General features: G+C 48.1%; 1 protein-coding gene across 4 annotated transcripts; it reads right to left on the reverse strand.

Annotated features, from left to right (window-relative positions):
• Positions 1–9,498: 9,498 nt before the first annotated feature.
• LOC146355654 (vomeronasal type-2 receptor 26-like) lies at positions 9,499–21,895 on the reverse strand. 4 transcript variants are annotated; one of them, XM_084832585.1, is made up of 4 exons: positions 19,246–21,895; positions 15,972–16,181; positions 14,803–14,929; positions 9,499–10,622 (listed from the first exon to the last, which is right to left on the reverse strand). In XM_084832585.1, exons 1-4 carry the CDS (start codon positions 19,390–19,392, stop codon positions 9,721–9,723), a joined length of 1,386 nt encoding a protein of 461 aa, XP_084688711.1. In that variant the 5' UTR covers positions 19,393–21,895; the 3' UTR covers positions 9,499–9,720. The 4 variants fall into 4 exon arrangements, with proteins under 4 accessions (XP_084688711.1, XP_084688713.1, XP_084688712.1 ...); XM_084832587.1 differs by lacking the exon at positions 19,246–21,895 and adding an exon at positions 17,434–17,702; XM_084832586.1 differs by having other exon boundaries at positions 9,505–10,622; positions 14,803–14,926; positions 19,246–19,566.
• Positions 21,896–23,024: the final 1,129 nt, after the last annotated feature.

Below are 23,024 nucleotides of genomic sequence, written 5' to 3' on the forward strand. Positions count from 1 at the left end.
GTTCTGAAGGGGGTTGCACTCCCCCTAAAGGATCAGGTTCGTAGTTTGGGGGTGCTCTTGGATCCAGAACTGTCACTTGAGGCACAGGTGAACTCAGTGGCACGGAGCACGTTTTAGCAGCTTAGGCTGGTATACCAACTACGCCCTTATCTGGACAGAGATAGCCTAGCTACAGTTATCCATGCTCTGATAACTTCTCGTCTGGATTACTGCAATGCGTTATATGTGGGGCTGCCTTTGAAAACGGTCCGGAAACTTCAGGTGGTCCAAAATAGGGCAGCAAGATTGTTAACAGGGGCTGGCTTGGGAGCTCATATTACGCCAGTACTTTTCCAGCTGCACTGGCTGCCAGTCCATTTCCGGGCCCGATTCAAAGTGCTGTTGTTAACATTCAAAGCCCTTAATGGCTTGGGGCCAGGTTACCTGCAGGATCGCCTCCTCCCATATGTGCCTGCCTGGACCTTAAGATCATTGTCAGCGGCCCTTCTCCGTGAGCCCCTGCCAAAGGAAGTGAGGCGGGTGGCTAGTAGGAGGAGGGCTTTTTCTGTTGTGGCACCCCGGCTCTGGAATGAGCTCCCTAGTGCGGTTCGCCTGGCGCCTACATTGTACTCTTTTCGGCGCCAGGTGAAGACCTTTTTATTTTCCCAGGCATTTTAGCTTTCTAAATTTTTATCTTTGCTGTTTTAAATCTGTATTTTAAACTCCTGTACTGCTGCTAGGTTTTATTGTGGTTGTATTGTTATATTGTGGTTTTAATGTTCTATATATTTTAAATTGTTTTATTGTGTGTTGTTTGGTTTTAGTTTTTTGTGAACCGCCCAGAGAGCTTCGGCTATTGGGCGGTATAGAAATGAAATAAATAAAATAAATAAATAAATAAATAAAATAAATAAATCTGCTATGCCTGACGTCATTTGCGTCCGCAGACAGGCGGCAACGGACGGGATGGATGGGATGGACGGCAGCAGACGGACGGCGCCAGGTAGGGTCACTCCTGACTGGGCTTCGCGGGGTGGCAGGGGGGAGCAGTCCATTCCGCCACAGACTCCGGGGGGCGAGATTCTCAATAGAGTCCGTGGCGGAATTCTCCGCCATCCCTACACTGAACTCAGCTAATTTATTGCACTGCTCCACTTTCACTGCTCCATATAATTGTATAAACCCCCCCTTTATTTGCCTTTCTTCAACATTAAATAGCCCAAACACTGAAGCATTTCCTTATAGAGGAAGAGGAGTGATTGCACCCCACTCGCCGTCACCCCACTGTGACTGGAGACTGCGGGGTTAAACGTCTGGCCCTACTGGCAGCTAGATGGCGCTTTCCAAGGCTCAGTTCCCCCCTCCCAACTCCTCCTCTCCCCCTCCCTAACCGTAAGGAAAAGGTCACATTTCCCAGACAGGCTGTCTGGGCTTAAGAATCATCTGACGCAACCTGAAGCGATTTGGACCAATCCGACCCGCTTCAGACTGATGTGGACTGATGTGCTTTGGATCAGGACCAGTTTGGTCCACATCACCCTGCTTCGGTTCAGAATTCAGATCCAGATCCGAAGCAGTGCACAGCCCTACTTAATACAAGCCTGCCTCTCCCCTCTGAGCTCGGTAGCCTTGCTGTCACTCGGAGGCCTTAGGGCTCGCACCCTTGGTAGACCAACAGGGACTCCAGTGTGAATGCACCAGCCTTTGGAACCAGAGGGGAGATGGTCACCTTTCCTTGCACAGACTGCTCATTGCTTTTTCTCTCTCCACCTACTTTTCTGCTCTTACATGCCCACTGTTGGGAGCTTGCTTGCCACGAATTTTGATGACTGAGAGGGAAGGGCAGGAAGAACTGCATGTGAAATAGTGGTATTTCACATACCGTCTGATATTACTGCCCCAAAGTGGAACCTTTGGCTTCTGCAGAAGTTTAGTAGCTTCAGTACAGCAAAGGATCCAATCAGCCTCCGCAAACTTTTTTCTCCCCCTCCACTTCAATTTCTCTGAAATAGCTGGAGGACTCAAATTATTCCAAGCAGAGGGTTAGGGCTATGCGGCGTCATGACTGAGGAACTGCGGAGGCTTTTAAATAGGTTCTACAGTTTATAAAAAACTAGAAAACCCCTCAGCCACCTCACCTCCTAAAGTTAATGTAAGTGCGTGCAATCCTCACAAACCCTCCATATAGGCTCCTAAATTCCTCTGAAGTATTCCCTCTCTGAAAGGTGCCACTTGGCTTAGGGAATTCTCTCCACCCCCCGTCCCCGCATTTCCAATCACCATTCTTCTTCTCTTCTTCCCTCCCCTCCCCTGTTCTTCCTTTCTCTTCTTTATTCCACCCAGAGCATATCTTGGGGAATTCTTAAAGAGAATTCTCTTCTGTGGGCAAGAGACGTTCTGAACTGTATTTGACTTTATACAAACAGACAAGAGGGTTGGTTTTCCTCCTTCTCGCTCAAGCCTTTGAGAAAAGTGGGATCACATGGTTGCAGAGAAACAAAACTGGGCCTGTTTTGTTTGTCAGCTGCCATTATTCAGTGACAAGAAGGGCTGCAGCTCAGTGGCAGAGCACATGCTTGGCATGCAGAAGGTCCCGGGTTCAATCCCCGGCAGCTCCAGGCAGGGCTAGGGAAGAATCCTGCCTGAAGCCCTGGAGAGCCGCTGCTGCCAGTCAGTGTCAACAGTACTGCGCTGGATGGACCCAGGGTCTGGCTCAGCACAAGGCAGCTTCCTGTGTTCCTCTGAACAGAAAGCTTTAATAAAAATACGAGTTTTTGGTTTGTTTTTTAAGTGGAGGGGAGATAAATATTGCTACTTTATGCAATCCTATCTATGCCTACTGAGAAAGTCCCATTATGTTTAATGAGGCTTACCCTCAGGAAAGTGTGCATAGGATTCCAGCACAACTTACTTTTGCAGGGAGGTTTGCAGCCTGATCTTCTGCAGGTTTACTCAGAAATAAGTCCTGAGTTGTGAGTGCGGTACTGCAGGCTTAATGCAGTGCCTACCCAATTCTGTCTAATGAATTGACTACTCTTTCAGCTCAGCCTATGCATGTTTTGTCATTTGTGTTTTCTTCATCTTGCATGAGAGGGAAAGGCATTTAGTGCATGCTCAGAGTTTCTCCATAACTGAGCCCTAGTTTTGAGAACAGACTCATTGGCTGAATCCTGGTGAAGTCTTGGCTAAGGATGGATGAAAGTCCCTTACCTGGTCCCGCAGCTGTTTTCGGTGGGGGGGGAGGCGCTCCGTTTCTCCCCACGAAATTCTTGGTGGGGGGGAGGCGCCCAGCCCCTCCCGGCCGAAATTCAGGCCGGGGAGGAGGCGCCGCATCCTTCGCTGCTGAAATTCAGGCCGGGGGGGAGCGCCCCGTCTCCCCGGCCGCGAAATAAAAAAGTAAATTGAAAAAAAAACCAAACGTGATAGGCTACGTAATGATTTACATAGCCTATCATGGCTAGATTTTCAAAGTCAGCCATGATAGGCTACGTAAATCTTTACGTAGCCTATCACGGGTGACTTTGGAAAAAAAAAAAAAAGCGCGTACGCAAATTTGCGTTCCTTGTTTGGGCAGGGGTAGTCTACGTAAAGATTTACGTAGACTACGGTGAAAATAAGGGCAAAGCTATTTGCGTTGCCCTTATTTTCACTGTTGTCTACATAAATCTTTACGTAGACTACCCTGCCCAAAGAAGGAACGCAAATGGCGGCGCCCATGGGTGCCGCCATTTGCGTACGCGCTTTTTTTTTTCCAGAGTCACCCGTGATAGGCTACGTAACAATTTACGTAGCCTATCATGGCTGACTTTGGAAATCTAGCCGTGATAGGCTATGTTAGTCGTTACGTAGCCTATCACAGGGCGTTTTTTGTTTTGTTTTTTACTTTACTTGTAATGGCGGCGGCGGCAGCCGGTCGGAAGACCGGCTGCCGCCCCCGCCCCCGCCGAAAATCCACCGCACTGCCGCCGAGACCCGCCGCCGGGAGGGACACTCGCCAAAGGTAAGTCCCATCCGGGGGGGGCGGGGGGTGGAGAATTTCACCGCCGATTTCGGGGGGCCGAACGCTTTGGCACTCGGCCCCCCGAAGATTTGGGGAGAAATTCTCCACCATCCCTACTTGATAGGCTACGTACGTCTTTACGTAGCCTATCACGTCTATGTAAAAAAAAAGACGAGACTGGAAATGGCGGCGGCAGCCAGTAGGAAGACCAGCCACCACCACCGAAGCCGCCGCTGGAGCCGCCGCCGCCCAGAACATCTGCCCCAGGTAAGTCTCGTCCCGGGGGGGATCTGCGGGGGGGCAGCAGGCCGTTCTGCCACGGGTTTCGGGGGGCCGAATGCCAGTGCATTCGGCCTCACTGAAATCCGTGGTGGAATTCTCTGCCATCCCTAAGAAAGACTCTTTCCCCCCCCCAAAAAAAAACTTGACTCAGGTTTAGTGCTGACCTGGAGTGCATCAACTACAAATTGGCCCAAGCAGAAGTGGGATTTTTTCCAATATGCTGGATCTGGGTCTGAGTTGAAGTGGGGTGGGGTTTCAGTGCACACTTCTTATGTATGTATGTTATGTATGCAATATCAACACACATATACACACACACAAGCACACTCACACACAATAGATAGATCGATATTAGAGGTACCCTTACCCTCAGACATATATATGCAAATTTGTGTTATGGGCCTGTGTCCTGGATCTTTTAAGAACCTGGCAGTGCCCCTGCCAGCCTTGAATAGCTAACAGTAGTGGGGTGATCACCTCTTTCCTCAGATCTCTATAAAAAGTCCAAAATATGAATACATTTGCTGCTGTTTCAATACTGTGATCTCCACACGGGCATACATGGTGTTGCAATGGGATTCTTTTAAATCAGCCCTCAAGGACAGGACCACGAAATTGGTGGTACCACTAAGGCAGTTGCTTGCTATCTCCTTTGCTGGGGCTGGGCCTGGGCCGTGATGCACACAAGCACCCCTCCGTTTTCTTCAAACTGCGGGATTCCACATGGCCCAAAATTCATTCATTCATTCATTCATTCATTCATTCAAAGCATTTCTACCCATGCTTCAGTCCAAAGATTCCCAGAGTGGCTTACAAAAATTAGCAATCTGATATTCCCCGCCCTCAGGCTCACAATATAAAAAGACAGGAGACACAAGGAAAGGGATCAGGAGGGAGGGAGGGAGGGAGGGAGGGAGGAAAGCGTGATGGTGGTGCTCAATTCAGTTGCCCAGGTGGTGGAACTCAGGTTTGCACTGCATGTATTGTCCTTGCGGACTGGCTGGTTCTTTGCTGTTCATTTTAGCGTGTGGGAGTTAACTTTGGCTGCAGCAGCCCATAGATGTTACAGTTTAAAATCTTAATCTGGGTTATTATCTGGTAATCCAAAGGATCCCAGTTAAGGACCCATGGAGGTCACCATGCCTTTGGCCATCTTCAGAATCCTGGGTGCATACCTGTTGCACAACGAACTCTTTCAGAGGATGCAGCCCCACATAGGCCCCAGTTAGCACACCTCCACATGATATCCAGGAAACAGGAATCTCTAAAGACCAATATGGCTTAGGACACAGGTGTCTGAAGGACATCTGTTCCCATACCAACTTGCCCGTGAATTGGGGTCAATTTTAGAGGCTGTCTTCTAGGTGCAGGTGGTGACCAAAGAGAGAAGAGAGCGCTAGGGAGTCGTATCATCATTCTGTATTCCAGCAGTGCACACAAATCCAGGTTGACAACATAGAGAGCATTAAGAGGGACCCTTATTCTTCCTTGAGGACAAGTGAACTTTGAGTTTCTCCACAGCAACTTTCCATTGCTGTTCTGCTTCCACTAGGAGGACTAGTCTATCTTTTCGCTTTTGTTACTGCAAGAAGACACAAACGTCTTTTCAGAGTCTAAACCGAGCTTAACCAAAACCAACATCCCTTTTGCACTGTTTTCTGTTACCGCCTTCCCAAGTCCACCCACCTCCCTGTCTGTCTGGCATCAAGTTTCTGCCTTGAGAGTACTACTGTTAGCCTAACTCAGACTGAAAGCATCTCGCAGTCGGGTTTCTTCCTCCTGCTAACTTCTCCCCTCAGTTGTCGAGCACAATAAACGGTGCAATACTAGTCAGGAGATAAAATAACCAGGAGGGGGAAGCTGCTGCAGCAGCCTGGATCAACTCACGCAATGTCAGTCGGACTGAGGTGGAGGGGGAATCACCACCAGACAGAGACGATCCCCGTTGCAAACGCCTTGATGGAACAATGCCTTGCCTCCAAGGCAGCTGGACCTGCTGGAACGAGGGAGCCGTTCCCCTCCCCGATATTACTGAGAGACCGGCCTGGCTGAGGAACAGCCCACAGGGTCTCCACAGTGGTCTTTGTCCCCTGACCCCCCGCGCCAAACTCCCCGTGGTACCATGCCAAGGAAAGGTCAAAAAGAGCAAACTCAGGGCAAGATTCAGACCTGACACAGTTCAGCTATAGAGGTGCAAATGGGCAAGGAATGGAATGATTTTTCATGGCTGCACTGTCAAAATCGAGTAGGCCTCTGGGCAATAAAACAATGGCTACAACTCCCCCCCCACACACACACACACAGCATTTCTGAGATATGGATGAAATCTGCAGGCTTACTAGCCCCTTAGGAGAGGACTGTGCATGCCAGATTTCAGAAACATAGGCACAGCTCTGTTTGAGTTACATCCCATTGCATGGGGGGGCGGGGTAGTTAAAGAAATTACCAATAACATTTTTACTTCTTGGCAGAATGGGATGAAATGTGCAGGGATAGCTTTCCCTTCTGCAGATAAGTAAAGAGGTGACGAGTTATTTTGGGCAACAGCAGACTTAACATGTTGAGCATACTGAAGAATAGGACATGTGGACCATTCTTCTGAAAATGGCAGGCAGCATAGAGGTGCCCCTGCACAAGAAAGCTGCAACATTTCAGAAAGAGAGGTGGGGGCTTCATACGGAAGGGGAGTCCTCATTTGGGGTGGATGGTATGAGATGGGCTTCCCCTTCCCTCCCTCTTTGATTCTGGGCAAAAGTCCTATGAAAAAGATACACTTCATGGAGCTGTTTTGGGGGAACAAACCTGCCACACATCGGAAGGATTAGGGCAGGGACTAGGGAGCTTTGATTACGAAAACTCTAGCACTAAACATAAAAAATGTGGCAGAGCAGCTTTTAAACTAAACTCTGGGGAAGCCAATAGGAGCTGGGAAGCATCTGGTTCTGGTTAAATCATCCCTAGAAATGGAAATAAAAAAAAATATTTTCCATTGCCCAAATGTAGAAGGAGAGGAAAGAGGCCATATATGGTGGAACAGGATAACCAATCACAGAGGCCTAGGTGCCATATCTGGGATAGATAGTGACCCTGGCAGTGAGAGAGCGCTGGAGGGGGGCTTGCTGGACGCTCGGTGCAGACGCAGGGAGTGATGACAGATGGAGGGCGCCGAAAGGAGGCGCTCTGCTTGTTTGGCACTAAAACAACGGTCGCGTCCCGAGGACCCAAGGGAAAGAGGGAGGATCTCTCCATAGCCCATAAGTTCAGGGTCTTCCCGTGGTTCCCCTTCAAACGGGGACCAACTGCCTTACCTGGAGCTTAGGCTACTCTGCTATCTTTCCCCAGTGTTGTTCCTTGCTTAGTCACTAGTGATCAGTATCTGAAAGAGTCATAAAGGAATAAAGCCTTGGAAACAATCCTCGTCGTCTGTGTCCTGAGTTGGCGACTGGAGGGGACTGCAAGAGGCAGCTAGGGCACTCCTGACAAGCAATGACTTGAAGTTAGGGATGGGGGAGAAATCCTCCATGGACCCCTGTGAGGCCGGGTTCAAAAGAATCCCCCCCCCCAAGACCATGGTGGTTCGGAAGGCTTACCTCCGCTTCCTAGAGAAATCCTTGCCGGCCGGATCCTCCCGCTGGCTGGCTCTGGAGCGCCAGCGATGTGGCTGCCATTGCTGTATCACTGGCTGGGCGGCTTGGCTGCAGATGCAAATGGCATCCACTACGCCATTTGGGAACGTAAAGGTATAGGTTTAAGCTAAATGCAGCCATTTATGGCTGCATTTACCTTAATCTAAGACCTTAATCTAAGGTCTTAATCTAAGACCTTTGCAGCTGCAAATGGCATACTGGATGCCATTTGCATCTGGAGAGAGTTCCCCTCAGCCAGCGATACGGCAATGGCGGCCGTATCGCTGGCGCTGCGGAGCTGGCTGGCAGCTCCACAGAACTGCTGCGGAGCGGAGCTAGCCAGGTAGGATTCTGGGGGGAGGGACGGATCTCCTCCCCCCCTGCGGACCCTCCCCCCGGACCTGGAGGTAAGTATTTCGTACATCCCTACTTCAAGTAACTGTTTCCTGTAACTGTTGGTCAGGCTCTCACATTGTTTTTGAGGAATTCTGGCCAATTCCTCCTTACAGAAGTGCTTCAACTCAGTGACATTTGAGGGCTTCCTTGCATGAACAGCTCACCTTAGGTCCTGCCACAACATTTTGATGGGATTTTGGTCCAGAGTTTGACTAGGCCATTCCAAAACACGGAATTTCTTCTTCTGCAGCCATTCTTTTGTAGAACTGCTTGTATTTTAGGATCATCGCCTTGTTGCATGACCCACTTTTGATTCCGCTTCAGCTCATGGATGGATGGCCTCACATTCTCCTCTGCAACCTTCTGAAACACTGCAGACTTCATGCTTGTGTCAATGATGGCAAGCTGTCCAGGTTCTGAGGCAGCAAAGCAGGCCCAAACCATCATATTCCCACCTCCTTGCTTGACAGTTGGGATGAGGCTCTTCTGTTTGAATTCAGGGTTTGTTTTTTGCCAAACATAACATTTCTCATTCAGGCCAAAAAGTTCTATGTTTGACTCGTCTGTCCACAGAACATTGATCCAGAAGTCTTGGGGACCATCTATGTGATCTTTAGTGAACTTCAGATGGGCAGCAATGTTCTTTTTAGAGAGCAGTGGTTTCCTCCTGGCTATCCTCCCATGAACACTGTTCTTGTTCAGTCTTTTTCTGATCATTGAGTCATGAACATTAGCCAAGGCGAGAGTGGCCTGCAGATCCTGGGATGTTACTCTGGGGTTGTTTTTGACTTCTTGGGTAATGCGCCAGTTTGTTCTTTGAGAGAGTTTGGTAGCACAAATGCTCCTGGGTAGAGTGGCTATGGCCTAGAACTGTCTCCATTTCTGGACAATCGATCTGACAATGGATTGGTGGAGCCCCAAATCCTTAGAAATGGTTTTGTAACCCTGTTTGGACTGTTGAGCAGCGCTACCTGCTTTTCTGAGATCCTCAGAGATGTGTTTTGATCGTGGCATGACGTGTTTATACACAACCTTATGGTCAATACCAAACTCCCAAAGTTTCTGATCCTCATATAGGGTAGGGCCTCCCAAACTCACCCCTGAAGGTCTGCCTTACTTAAACACAGGATTCTAATTAATCCCTTTAATTGTGCTGATGCAACCAGGGGTTCAATTACTTTTGCACATCTCCTGACTCTTAAGTACCCATTATATGCCTTCTTTATATATTATTTTATTTCACAAGACATGCAGTTGGGAAATATAAACTCTATTGGATATTTAGAAAAGGACTGGCTTTGATTGATGAAGGCTATTGTTGTAAAACTATGGGATTTCCATAATTATTGTTAAGGTTCACAAACTTTTTCTCGCCACTGTAGATATAATTGACAAGGAACTAGACTAGCAGGGCATGTTCTGAAAGTGATAGTTTCTTTAATTATTTTTCCGTATAAGATGATCCCTGGTGTTGAGATGCGGCCTCAGCACAATAATGTAGCATTTAGGGAAAAAGATGCAACCCAGGAGACCGGCCCCAGAGGCCAGGATGGAGAAGACCTCCACGGCCACCATGGTCTTCCCCTTGGTGCTCAGGTAGGTTGGAACAAAGGAGATCCACACACTGCCAAACACCAGCATGCTGAAGGTGATAAACCTGGCTTCGTTAAAGCTGTCAGGCAATTTCCTGGCTAGGAAAGCCACTGTGAAGCTGATGAGAGCCAGGAAGCCCATGTAAGCCAGGACAGTGTAAAACATGGTGACTGAGCCTTCATTACATTCCACTATTACCTCTCCAGCCAAGGCATGGAAGTCCAAGTTTGGGAATGGCGGAGAGGTCATCAGCCAGACAGCACAGATCACAGCCTGGATGAGGGGACAGGCCAGGACAATGGAGTTTGTCAGTTGTCTCCCCAAGAGTTTTCTTGCCATGTTTCCTGGCTTGGTGGCCATGAAGGCCAGAACCACCGTCACAGTTTTTGCCAACACGGAAGAAACAGCAACAGAGAAGGTGAGGCTGAAAGCAGTTTGTCGGAGAAGACAGGCGACCGTTGTTTGTCGGCCAATGAACAGGAAAGAGCAGAAGAAGCAGAACAGGAGGGCGGTGAGGAGTACATAGGTGAGGTTTCGGTTGTTGGCTTTGACTATTGGTGTGTCACGGGATTTAATGAAGATTGCCAGCACTACAGTTGTGAGCAGAGACAGGGCAAGGGCAAGAGAAGTTAAAACCAACCCCAGTGTCTCTTGATAGGAAAGGAAATGGATCTTCTTGGAGATGCACTGGTCTTGGTTCCTGTTTGGGTGTCGATCTTCTGGGCATGGGGTACAGCGATCTGCATCTGGAATGAGCAAAAGGAATGGAAGCATCTCAAAAGTGACAAACGTACATGTTCTTTATATGGGGCAGTTCAACCCACAAAGAAGGAGATGGAAATATCAATTCCATAGCCTTCTTTACACCTAAGGTACAACCTCCCTTTCATTATTTTATCTTTAAACATCAGCATCATATTTCATATGATAAGCGACAGAAAAGGTACTAAACGCCTTTTTTCTCCTCCATATCATGGCCTCATGTACCAGACTGATGTTTAATATTCTTTAAAGAAGAAACCCCACAAAGCTGTAACCAGAAGTGAAAATCTGGGGACTGTATGAAGTGAACCACTATTGCACACCTGCAGTGCCTCCTGAATGGTAAAGAAATAAAGAAATAATGATCTGTAATTTTCTTCAGCTGATGGACTGTCCCCTTAGGAGATCTGTTGGTGCAAAGGCTGGCAAAGCAAACACCTTGAAGTAATCGCTATCGATAGAAATGGCAACGTGTTTGAGATTGGGATAACATACTCCAGTAGGGATGGCAGAGAATTCCGCCACGGATCTCAGTGAGGCTGAATGCCAGTGCATTCGGCCCCCTGAAATCCGTGGCGAAATGAAGCCCCTCCCCCCGCAAAAGGCGCGCGAAACGGAGCACCTACCTGGTGCCGTTCGCGCTGCTTTGAGAATGGCGGCCGCGTCTGCAGCTGTCATTAGCGTCATGATTTTTCGCTGTGATAGGCTATGTAAATACTTGTAAATACGCCATTTGCTATGTAAATACTATGTAAATACACCATTTGAATCCCCGCGCAACCCAGGAGTGGCCGGATGTTGTTGCAGGTGGCCCCGGCAGGCGGCTCCGTGGAGTCACTGCAGAGCACAGCCAGCCGGCGAGGATTTCAGCGGGAGGGACAGAGCATCTCCCCCCCCACAGATGTCATGAAACGAAACAGGTAAGTAGTTTCGTACATCCCTATGCTCCAGGTGTTCCAAAGATGACCAACCACCTGCCCTGATCGATGTTCTGCACAAACAGCTTCAGCCCTGATGCCAAAACATTTGAAAATGGAGGTACGGTGTTTAATAATACAGTATGGAGTGATTCCCCTTCATGGATCACTGCCTTGTTGTGGCGAAGGGGCTTGCGTAACTCTTGGGAATCAGCGAACTAAAATGGACAGGCATGGGCGAATTTAATTCAGGTGACTATCATATCTATTTTGTGGGCAAGAATCCCTTAGAAGAAATGGAGTAGCACTCATAGTCAACAAAAGGGTGGGAAAAGCAGTACTGGGGTACAATCTTAAAAACGATAGAATGATCTCAGTACGAATCCAAGGCAAACAATTCAACATCACAGTAATTCAAGTCTATGCCCCAATCACTGAGGCCGAAGAAGCTGAGGTTGATCGGTTCTATGAAGACCTACAACACCTTCTAGAACTAACACCCAAAAAAGATGTCCTCTTCATCATAGGGGATTGGAATGCTAAAGTAGGAAGTCAAGAAATCACCGGGATAACAGGCAAGCATGGCCTTGGTGTACAAAATGAAGCAGGACAAAAGCTAATAGAGTTTTGCCAAGAGAACATGCTGATCATAGCAAACACTCTTTTCCAACAGCACAAGAGGCGACTCTACACATGGACATCACCAGATGGTCAATATCAAAATCAGATTGATTATGTCCTTTGCAGCCAAAGATGGAGAAGCTCCATACAGTCAGTCAAAACAAGACCTGGAGCTGACTGTGGCTCAGATCATGAGCTGCTTCTTGCAAAATTTCGGCTTAAATTGAAGAACGTCGGGAAAACCACTAAACCGTTCAGGTATGACCTAAATCATATCCCTGATGAATATACAGTGGAGGTGAGGAATAGATTTCAGGGATTAGACCTGATAGACAGAGTGCCTGAGGAACTATGGACAGAGGTCCGTAACATTGTTCAGGAGGCAGCAACGAAATCCATCCCAAAGAAAAAGAAATGCAAGAAAGCCAAGTGGCTGTCTGATGAGGCTTTACAAGTAGCTGACGAAAGAAGGGAAGCGAAAAGCAAGGGAGAAAGGGGAAGATATACCCAACTGAATGCAGAGTTCCAGAGAATAGCAAGGAGAGACAAGAAGGCCTTCTTAAATGAACAATGCAAAGAAATCGAGGAAAACAACAGAATGGGAAAGACTAGAGATCTCTTCAAGAAAATTGGAGATCTCAAGGGAACGTTTTGTGCAAAGACGGGCATGATAAAGGACAAAGAAGGCAGGGACCTAACAGAAGCAGATGAGATTAAGAAGAGGTGGCAAGAATACACAGAAGAACTCTACAGGAAAGATCTGAATGTCCCTGATAGCCATGATAGTGTGGTCACTGAACTTGAGCCGGACATCCTAGAGAGTGAAGTCAAGTGGGCCTTAGGAAGCATTAGTAACAACAAAGTTAGCGGAGATGACAGTATTCCAGCCAAGCTATTTAAAATCCTAAAAGATGATGCTGTTAAAGTGCTGCATTCAATATGCCAACAAATCTGGAACACTCAACAGTGGCCACAAGACTGGAAAAGGTCAGTTTACATTCCAATTCCAAAGAAGGGCAACGCCAAAGAGTGTTCAAACTACCACACAATTGCACTCATTTCACATGCCAGCAAGGTGATGCTCAAAATCCTACAAGCTAGGCTTCAGCAGTATGCGAACTGAGAACTACCGGAAATACAAGCTGGGTTTAGAAGAGGAAGAGGAACTAGAGATCAAATTGCCAACATTCGCTGCATCATGGAGAAAGCAAGAGAATTCCAGAAAAAACGTCTATTTCTACTTCATTGACTACACTATAGCCTTTGATTGTGTGGATCACAAAAAACTGTGGCAAATGCTTAAAGAGATGGGAGTACCAGACCACTTTACCTGTCTCCTGAGAAACCTGTACAAGGCTCAAGAAGCAACAGTAAGAACCAGACATGAAACAATGGAATGGTTCAAAAATGGGAAAGGAGTACAAAAAGGCTGTATATTGTCACCCTGCTTATTTAACTGATATGCAGAGTACATGATGAGAAATGCCGGGTTGAATGAATCAGAGGTCGGAATTACGATTGCTTGGAGAATTATCAACAACCTCCGATATGCAGACGATACCACCCTAATGGCAGAAAGTGAAGAGGATCTCAAGAGCCTCTTGTTGAGGGTGAAAGAGGAGAGTGCAAAAGCTGGTTTGAAACTCAACATTAAAAAAACAAAGATCATGGCATCTGGCCCCATCACTTCCTGGCATATAGAAGGGGAAGAAATGGAAGCAGTGACAGATTTTACTTTCTTGGGCTCCAAGATCACCGCAGACGGTGACTGTAGCCATGAAATTAAAAGACGCTTGCTCCTTGGGAGGAAAGCTATGGCCAACCTAGACAGCATAGTAAGAAGCAGAGACATCACCTTGCCGACAAAGGTCCATCTAATCAAAGCTATGGTTTTCCCAGTAGTAATGTATGGCTGTGAGAGCTGGACTATAAGGTAGGCTGAGCGCCGAAGAATTGATGCTTTCGAACTGTGGTGCTGGAGAAGACTCTTACGAGTGCCCTGGACTGCAAGGAGGTCAAATCAGTCCATCCTAAAGGAAATCAACCCTGAGTGCTCATTGGAAGGACAGATACTGAAGCTGAAGCTCCAATATTTTGGCCACCTAATGCGAAGAGAAAACTCCCTGGAAAAGACCCTGATGCTGGGAAAGACTGAAGGCAAAAGGAGAAGGGGACGGCAGAGGATGAGATGGCTAGATAGCATCACGGATGCAATGAATATGAACTTGAGCACGCTCCGGGAGAGAGCGCAGGACAGGAAGGCCTGGCGTGCTATGGTCCATGGGGTCACGAAGAGTCAGACACGACTGAACGACTGAACAACAACATGGAGTGATTGGCCAATGTGAGTATCTGAGATACCCCGACAGATTCTGTACTTGTGAGTGTTAATAATGTAATGAGAGTCATTGTTTTATTATTTAATTAGAAGGTTTCTTCAAGAAATTGTGAAGACTTTGCAAACCACTAAACCACCGAGTTAATGCAATCAAAATAGGATTTATGGAGAAAATATTCCTAGGGAAATGGCTCACTCTTTTTCTTGTCTCTGGTTTTCCAATGTCCTCACTCGACTCTTGCCCCAGTATATTCTGCACTTTTACATAGCTCTCAAAGTTTGTGGTACCTGTCGAGTTAGAAACTGTCCCTTCTGGACAATGATCACATCTATAGCAGCAAACGGGCTTCCCCTCTGGAACTCTTCTCCGGTGCCCTGGAGAGCACTGCTGTACACACCTGGCAAGGGGTGTCTTCTTAAAGGGAAGAGAGAAATCGTTGAGGTTTTACATGTAATAGGCATCACACTAAAAAGGACTTGGAGTTACTCAGCCAAGTTTCCCATCACACAATGGATAGGACCACTTTTAGGAAGGGTGAATCTTTTCTGGACCTGGCCACCGAGCACCCCAGAGCTCGACGAGTGGCTGGGAGCCCCGCTAAGGACCCTTACCTCCTCAGCTGGCTGTCAAGGAAGCTCTTGACAACCAGCATGGTCAGGAAGGGCCTCAGTGGCACCCCAGTGCTCTCGTCCTGTCCTCCTTGGGAAGAGGACAGGGCAATCGTGCTGAGGGGTGGCGAAGTCGGGACCTGTCCTGCCCTCACCATCTGTCAAGGAAGTTCTTGACAACCGGCATGGCAGGAAGGGCCACTGCAGCACTCCAGTGCTCTAGCCCTGCCCTCCTCGAGAGAAGGACAGGTCTAGAGTGCTTGGCGGCGGCGGGGGGGGGATGCGCCGCGCTGAGGACTCCAGCAGTCAAGGGCTCCGCCCTTGTGTGCATAAAGCACAAAGACTTGACTGCCGGAGTATTTGGTGTGGAAAGGAGGCATGGGTCATGCGGCTCATCGGGGAAACAGGGAGGCTCACCAAGTGGATCCGGGCTGCGCGAGCGGAGGGGGAAGCTCGTCAAGCTCCCTTGCACCCTGGACGGAGATGTGTCCATCCATCCCTACCTGCAGGTTCTTTAGAACCATCATAATAGAAGATGATATAAAAAATATTCTAAGACAGAATCAGAATGATTGGAAGCTCCCTTCTACCGAGTCAGGCCCTTGATCCAACTAACCCTGTATAGTCAGCCCTGACTGGCAGCGGCTGCCTGGGCATGGAAGGAGAGGCTTTTTTCCAGTCTTGCCTGGAGATGCCCTGGGCTGAACCTGGGGGCTTTGCATGCAAACATTGTTCTTTATCACTGGACTCAATAGGCCTTTGATCTCATCTAGAAAGGAGACTTCTCTTCTCAAGTGACAGAACTACGATATCCTTTCCTTCTCCCTTGATATTCACCACAAACTCACCTCTGTAGCCCACACAATCTCATCAGAATGAATGGTGAAATCTTGGCCGAGGGGAGCTTCTGGATCCACCTGTCCAACTTTCCTGGGAGCAAAGGATGTATTTGGGAAGAAAATCCAGTTCTCAATATCGTATCTCTCTCTCTTTTTATAAAAAGAGACTTGCTCTCCAAGGCTGTTGTTAAACCGGACTTTCCTCAAGGAGGCAAAAATCTGAAATGGAAGAGAGAATTAGAAATCAGGGTATTTGTGAGTGCATTCTGGTGTCTTCCAACATACCTGTCAGAATTGGGCCCAGTCTCCCTGCAGAGACCATGGAAGAGGAACCCAAACCTCAGGGAGCTCACAGAGACAGGGAAGGACCTTCCCAAGGGCAGGCTAATCAGTGGGATCGAAGCCCACCATAACTTTTCCTTCTGTGAGAACCCAGCAACTCACAGAGGGGGAGGAGGTGAGTGTGACAGATGCATGGATCAAGCCCACAGTCAAGAGGGAGGAGCAGCACAAGTAGGTCAGGCATTCCATCAAGCTGGCCCACCACAGGAGGCCTCTAGGGCAGGATCGTCCCTGAGGGCGGGACTGAGGAAGCCTTTCCGGATTCGTGCTGTAGAGCAGAGTCAGAAGTGCAACAGCTTTCTCCTCTGCTGGTGTTCATCCCTCAGAGTGAACTTCAAATAAGCTGGTTAGGGTTGTGTCAGCTTGATCAGGGACCTTAGCACTGGGCTGTCAGAAGATGACCAGGTCTGTCACCTGACTCGCTGAGAGAATGATTGCTTTGCTCAGTAAAACCTGTTGACTTGGAGACTGACTTCTTTGACTATACACAGGTCGGAAGGGCTTGAAACCTGACAATACCGTGACTGCTGTCATGTTATGAGACTTTTTTTTCTGTACTCCATCGTTTTGCGTGCACTTAAGATGCATCAAGACATGTTCATGGGGCACTAATTGCTCAGATCTGCTTGCCCAGTGGTTGGGCTTTTTCCTTTGGCGTCTGCTTGCTACGAGCCGCCCTCATGCCTTTGAATGGGTGGCAGAAGCATTAGGCTTGAACCCTCAAAGGAAGCAACTCCTGGGGTTCTGCAGCTGCCTGGCGGGGGTGGGGGGAGGGTTGCCTGCTGTTTGCTTCTGCCGATTCTGGGGGGGGGGCAGCAATGCTTACTAGATTAGCACTATGGCTTTGGGGTGAGGACTTGCTTGATTTCTTGCTCCTCATTAGCCACATTAGTAAATACATAAATGTTACAGAAACAGTGTGAGTCTCTGCTGTTCTTCATTCCCTTCTTAAGGCTCTTCAGGGGAAATGACAGCCATGAAAGAATATCCATGGGAAATGTCTTTCTTTGGAGCCTTAGTGTGGACTAATAGCCTTTTTCCCAGGTTCAGCCTTTGCTTCCAGGATCAGACCACTGAGAAACCACCAAGGCACCTTCTAAAAATTGCAAAATTTGAAGGGGGACATTACCTGCCACGGCTGGATATTCGGAAGCCACTTGCCTTCCCCCCTCATTCCACGTTTGTATCCAGATGAGGACACGGAATGTAGCGCATGTGCCACAGAATAGGCAGCATTGAAGATGCTGTAGCTGTTGCACAAAATGCTAGTTTCGCCCCCTGGAGGCTAGTCCAATTTGCCCCAAAGAGGAGAGTCAACTTCAGGCTGGGTCCAACTCGATTTTATTGTTTGCAAACAGTTCGACAAAGGAGCTCACGCTCAAAAGCAGAGTCGACCCCTGGCAACCCCTGCGCTGCAGTTTTATCACTTAGCTTGCATTCCTCAGCCAGCGTGTTACTTTTGATTGGTTGCCAGCGGTTTGCTTAGCAACCTTATCTTAGGGTTACTGTCTGCTCATTCCAGGCATGCGCAGCTCTTACAATGCTACGTGGTGCTTAAGGCACATACAATGGCTTTTAGGTTACATTTTTACTACAATTCCCCCCTCAAGATGCTTTCTTCTTATAACACTTAGTCTACTTCAGCCATCGCTAATCTCTGGTAATGTACAAACATTTCCCTGCTGACTACAGATTCTACTGTATGTTTGACTAGGGCTATAATGCAGGGAAGTATGCAGGGTAATAAGCACAAAATTAGCATAACTAAGCAGAATATCATAAATCCAGTCTTCAACCAGCGAAAGTTCGGCAACCATGAAGTCAGCCAGTCAGTACTCCACCCGTTCCAGGTTTGTACTGGGACGTGAGTTATTTTTCTAATTTTGGTTGCAATATCCCTAAGGATATCGCCATTGTCATCAATCTGCAAACAGCAGTCTGTCCAATTAAACTTCTGACAAAGGCCCCCCTCTGCTGCTAACACGTAATCAAGTCCCATCCGATTTTGGGTGACAGCATTGCGGAGTTGGGTTAGCTGTGTGGCTGCTAAATCTATGGCCCTTGCAGTCTCGTTTGCAAAGATTTCCACTATTGCCTGAAGCCGGATTATGCGGTTAGTAAGGTACGTGGGTTCTCTTCCCACCACGTTGGGTTCCCAAGTGGCAGGCCCATAATACCTTATTATCCTTTCTGCCGGCCACTCATCATTTCCCCATCTTTGTGTAGCAGACAAGTCTTCCATGCTCAGGGATCTTTTATCTATTCCATATAGTCGGTGCAGTACTGAGGCCCTTTGAGGCAACAGCGTGAATGGGGGCCTTAATATCCCAGGATAACACACGCCAGTCCAGTTGGCGGGCAACTGGGTGTATGCGTGAGTCCCACAGATCCAATAATGGCCAGTCAAAGCAGGCCAAGACTTGTCTGCTAGGCCATATTTTTGGGGATCCAAATACTGATTGTAAAATCCCAAATATAGGGTTGAATCTCCACGTGGGCTTAGAGTTCCATTCATATAGCATGCTCTAGCATTTTGATCTTTTGTCTGGTTTTGAATGCAATAGAACAAGGATTGTGAGCTACTATGAGGGATTGACCACAACACACACTTGTGGCCACCTATCACCCTTGAAACCTCGGGCCGAAGGGTGATGTAATCTGCATATCCTGCACAAAAAGTTCTCTTTGAGGTGTGGTTGTTATGCCATGCACCTCCCTTTACTATATAATTCCTGCAGCTGCTATTTCCTACAAAGTGTGTATGTGTGTCAGACCTGTTTTGCATGAAGCACCATTCTCCTAACTGAGGCCGTACTTCCCATGATGGAGTTTGACTTAAGATAAAATCATCTTCCCAAGTAACATTTGTTTGTTTATGTATTCTATAATCGGTGTGTACTAATTCAGTCAGGTTCAGAGGATGAGGGATCCATGTGCTTACCTTTCCCTCATTTTCGGCCTGTATGCAGACCCAGCAGTTCGAGAGGTTCAAATATCTGGCTACAGCTTCAGCTAGAAACAGCATGCTGTTTTCTCCTACAGCTAGATTTAGCCTTAGGATTATTACTAACAGACACAGCTGCTGCATACTTAATCTTTGGTCCTTGTTTTACATAATCTTAATTTCAGTTCTGAAATAGGATAACTATGCCAGTTGTCTTTATCCCGCTGCTTGCAGGCTTCTTCTTCCGAGAGGAGGTCAGCTTCCGGAGTGACCACGCCCTGGGAGCTGGTGTCCTCACCTTGGTTATACCTTTTTATTCTGGAACAGTGAGTCCACCTGTCATTTCCGCTGAGCTTGACAGCTGTATGGGTTACCAACAACACCTGGTATGGTCCCTCCCACCTCTCAGTTAGGGGGCCCTTTTTCCACTTTTGGAGCAGCACCTGGTCCCCCGGCTGGAAGTTGTGGATTGGAACATCCAGCGGTAGGCTCTGGAATGGTGCAGCAAACCTGTGAAGGGATGACAAAACAGACTGCAAGGCAATAACATGTTCTCCAATTTCAGTTTTTCCCAAATCGACAGTGACTTGCTCCCTCCACCCTGCTGGCAGAACCCTAGGAGGCATTCCAAACATTAATTCAAAAGGTGACAATTTTATCCCTCTACGTGGAGTGCTACGAATGCGAGTTAAAGCCAGTGGGAGTGCCTGGGGCCACTTTAAGTGGGTCTCTATGCAAATTTTTGTTATCATTGTCTTTAATGTCCTATTCATGCGCTCCACCTGACCTGAACTCTGAGGCCTCCATGGGGTATGGAGTCTCCATTTAATGCCTAAAGCTTTAGACACTTCTTGCACTATCTTTCCCACAAAGTGGCTCCCTTGATCCGACTCAATAGACTCAGGCAACAGGAACCGAGGTATCAGCTCCTGGAGCAGGAAGCGTGCCACTGTTGATGCTGTAGCTGTCCTTGTAGGGTAGGCCTCTACCCATCCCGTTAGCTGATCCACCAGTACCAATAAATATTGGTGTCGGCCTGACCTTGGAAGCTCTGCGAAGTCAATCTGCCAGGCCTGTCCAGGGTAGTGCGCCCACTGTCGTCCTCCCATTGGCGGTGGCACTCGGGCCCCTTTTGGATTTACCTTCTGGCAGGTGGGGCATCTTGCTGCGACTCGTTGGGCTTCTACATACAATCCCGGTGCCACAACCTGTCGAACAAGTAAGTCTCCCATTGCGGTGCTTCCCATGTGGGTCTTCGCATGAAGTTGTTTTACCACTTCTTCTGCCAGCCATCGGGGTAGCATGACTTTTCCTCCTGGGACTATCCACCACCCTTGGGGATTTTTTGTGGCCTTGTTTTCCTCGGCAGCTTTGTCATCAGCCTGGGTGTATTTTGATTTATAATCTTCCAAGCGGAGGGGTATCTCATGGGCTAAGCCTTGAAACACTACTTCTCCTCCCATCTGCGCTGCTTCTTTGGCTGCCATGTCGGCCTTCGCATTTCCCCTTCTCTGGTGCTCATCTGTGGCTCTGCCATGCGCTTTTACATGCACCACAGCTACCTCCTTTGGCAGTTGGAGAGCCTCCAGTAGTGTCACAATCTGCGGTCCATTTGCAATCTTCTGTCCAGAGGCTGTGATGAACCCACGTTCTTTCCACAGTAGTCCATGGGCATGTACGGTGGCAAAGGCATAGCGTGAGTCTGTAAATATGTTCACTCTTTTATCCTTCCCCAATTCTAGTGCACGTGTCAAGGCAGTGAGTTCTGCTGCTTGCGCTGACCAACTTGCGGGGAGTTTCTCTTTCCACATAGTTTCAGTCAGCGTTACCACGGCGCATCCTGTATGTCGTGTGCCATCGATTACATTGCTTGAGCCATCTACAAAGAACTCTTCTTCTGGATTTTCAAGCGGGTCATCTGTCAAGTCAGATCGAATCAATACTGTTTGAGTTAACACTTCCAGACAATCATGACATGGGGGTCCTGGTTCTGGCAGAAGGGTGGCTGGATTCAGGGCCGTGGTATGCTTATAGGTGAGGCCTGGATTAGATAACAAAAAGATCTCATATCTAGATTGTCTGGAAGGGTTTAAGAACTTTCCTCCCTCTGCTCCAAGGATTTGGGGTACACCATGTGGGGTGTGTATCTCCATGTTAGCTCCCATGACAATCTTTTGTGCCTCCTCTACAAGGGTAGCAGTGGCCGCAACGGCTCTCAGACATGCTGGCCACCCTTTTGCTACAGGGTCCAGGACCTTGGAGTAATAGCCCACAGGCCTCCATGTCGGGCCCACTGGTTGAGTCAAGACTCCCGAGGCAACTCCCTTGTTCTCATGCACATACAATCTATAGGGCTTGCGCCCATTTGGAATCATGAGTGCTGGAGGTTGTGAGAGGGCAGTCTTCAATAGTTCAAATGCATGCTGATTTTCCTTAGTCCATTTCCAACTTGCGAGGCCCTCTTTGGTAAGAGACTCATACAGGGGCCTAGCCTTTCCCCCATAATCAGGAATCCACATTCTGCAAAACCCTGTCAGACCTAGAAAGGCTCGTAACTCCTTTGGGCTTTTAGGAGCAGGCATATTTTGTATAGCTTGAATTCGATCTTTGCTCAGGGCTCTTGTTCCCATTTCAATTTCATAACCTAAGAAAGTGACCTTTGGTTGGCATATTTGAGCCTTCTCTCGTGATACTTTGTACCCCCTTTCTCCCAAGGTGTTCAGCAAAGACTCTGTTGCTCTCTTCCCCATTTGCATGCTAGGGCTCGCTATCAACAGGTCATCAACATATTGCAACAGCACCACCTCCTGGTGCTTGTCTTTCCACTGCTCCAAATCCTTCTGCAATGCTAATCCAAAAATGTGGGGGGCTGAAACGAGCCCTTGGGGCAACACAGCCCATAACAATTGAGTTTTATGATAAGTATCTGGGTCTTCCCATTCGAATGCAAATATTTTCTGGCTGTCTTTGTGCAGTGGGATAGAGAAGAAAGCATCTTTTAAATCTAGGACGGAAAACACCCTTGCATTTGCTGGAACTTGGGTCAAAATGGTGTGGGGGTTCGGAACCAGGGGATGATCCACTAAAACTTTCTTGTTTATGGCTCTCAGGTCTTGCACCAGCCTGTAGGAGGCACTGTTTGGTTTGAGCAACCCCAATATTGGGGTGTTAAAGGGGGATGAGCCCTCTACTAGCCAGCCGTACTTCTTAAACTTTTCAATAAGCGGTTTTAAGCCTGCACGAGTAGCTCTCTTCAAAGGATACTGTTTCACACACACAGGCAGCTCTCCCTCCTTTAGGGGAATTTTGATTGGTGTTACATACTTTGCCCGAGCTGGGGTTCCATCTGCCCATACACACGGGTCAACATTTTCTAAGAGCTCAATCCCCTTGGCCTTTGACACAGTTTCAGTTGCCTGGAGGGCCATCTGGTAATTTGAGCTCTGCTTCACTGGTAGCTGTACTACAATCTGATCCCCACGAAAGAAGATCTCAGCTTGCAGCTTCGTCAGCAAGTCCCGCCCCAGAAGGGCAACCGGACATGTGGGCGAGACCACAAAGGCATGTTCTAGTCTATTGTCTCCGATCTTTGTGAGGAGGGGCTCACATACAGGCAATCTAGCCTTTCTTCCTTCAATTCCTTCTATTGTCACGTGTCGTCCGCTTTCTTTGGCGAGGGGGGGTTTTGCAGGGATCATGGAAAAGGTGGCTCCAGTATCTACCAGAGCCTCATAGTCTCTGCCACCAACCCTTATCTTTACCATGGGATCTTCCCG

The sequence above is a fragment of the Heloderma suspectum genome, chromosome 2, assembly GCF_057233095.1.
Source record: "Heloderma suspectum isolate Gila_16-S chromosome 2, 16-S_ref, whole genome shotgun sequence".
NCBI classification, from domain to species: Eukaryota; Metazoa; Chordata; class Lepidosauria; order Squamata; family Helodermatidae; genus Heloderma; species Heloderma suspectum.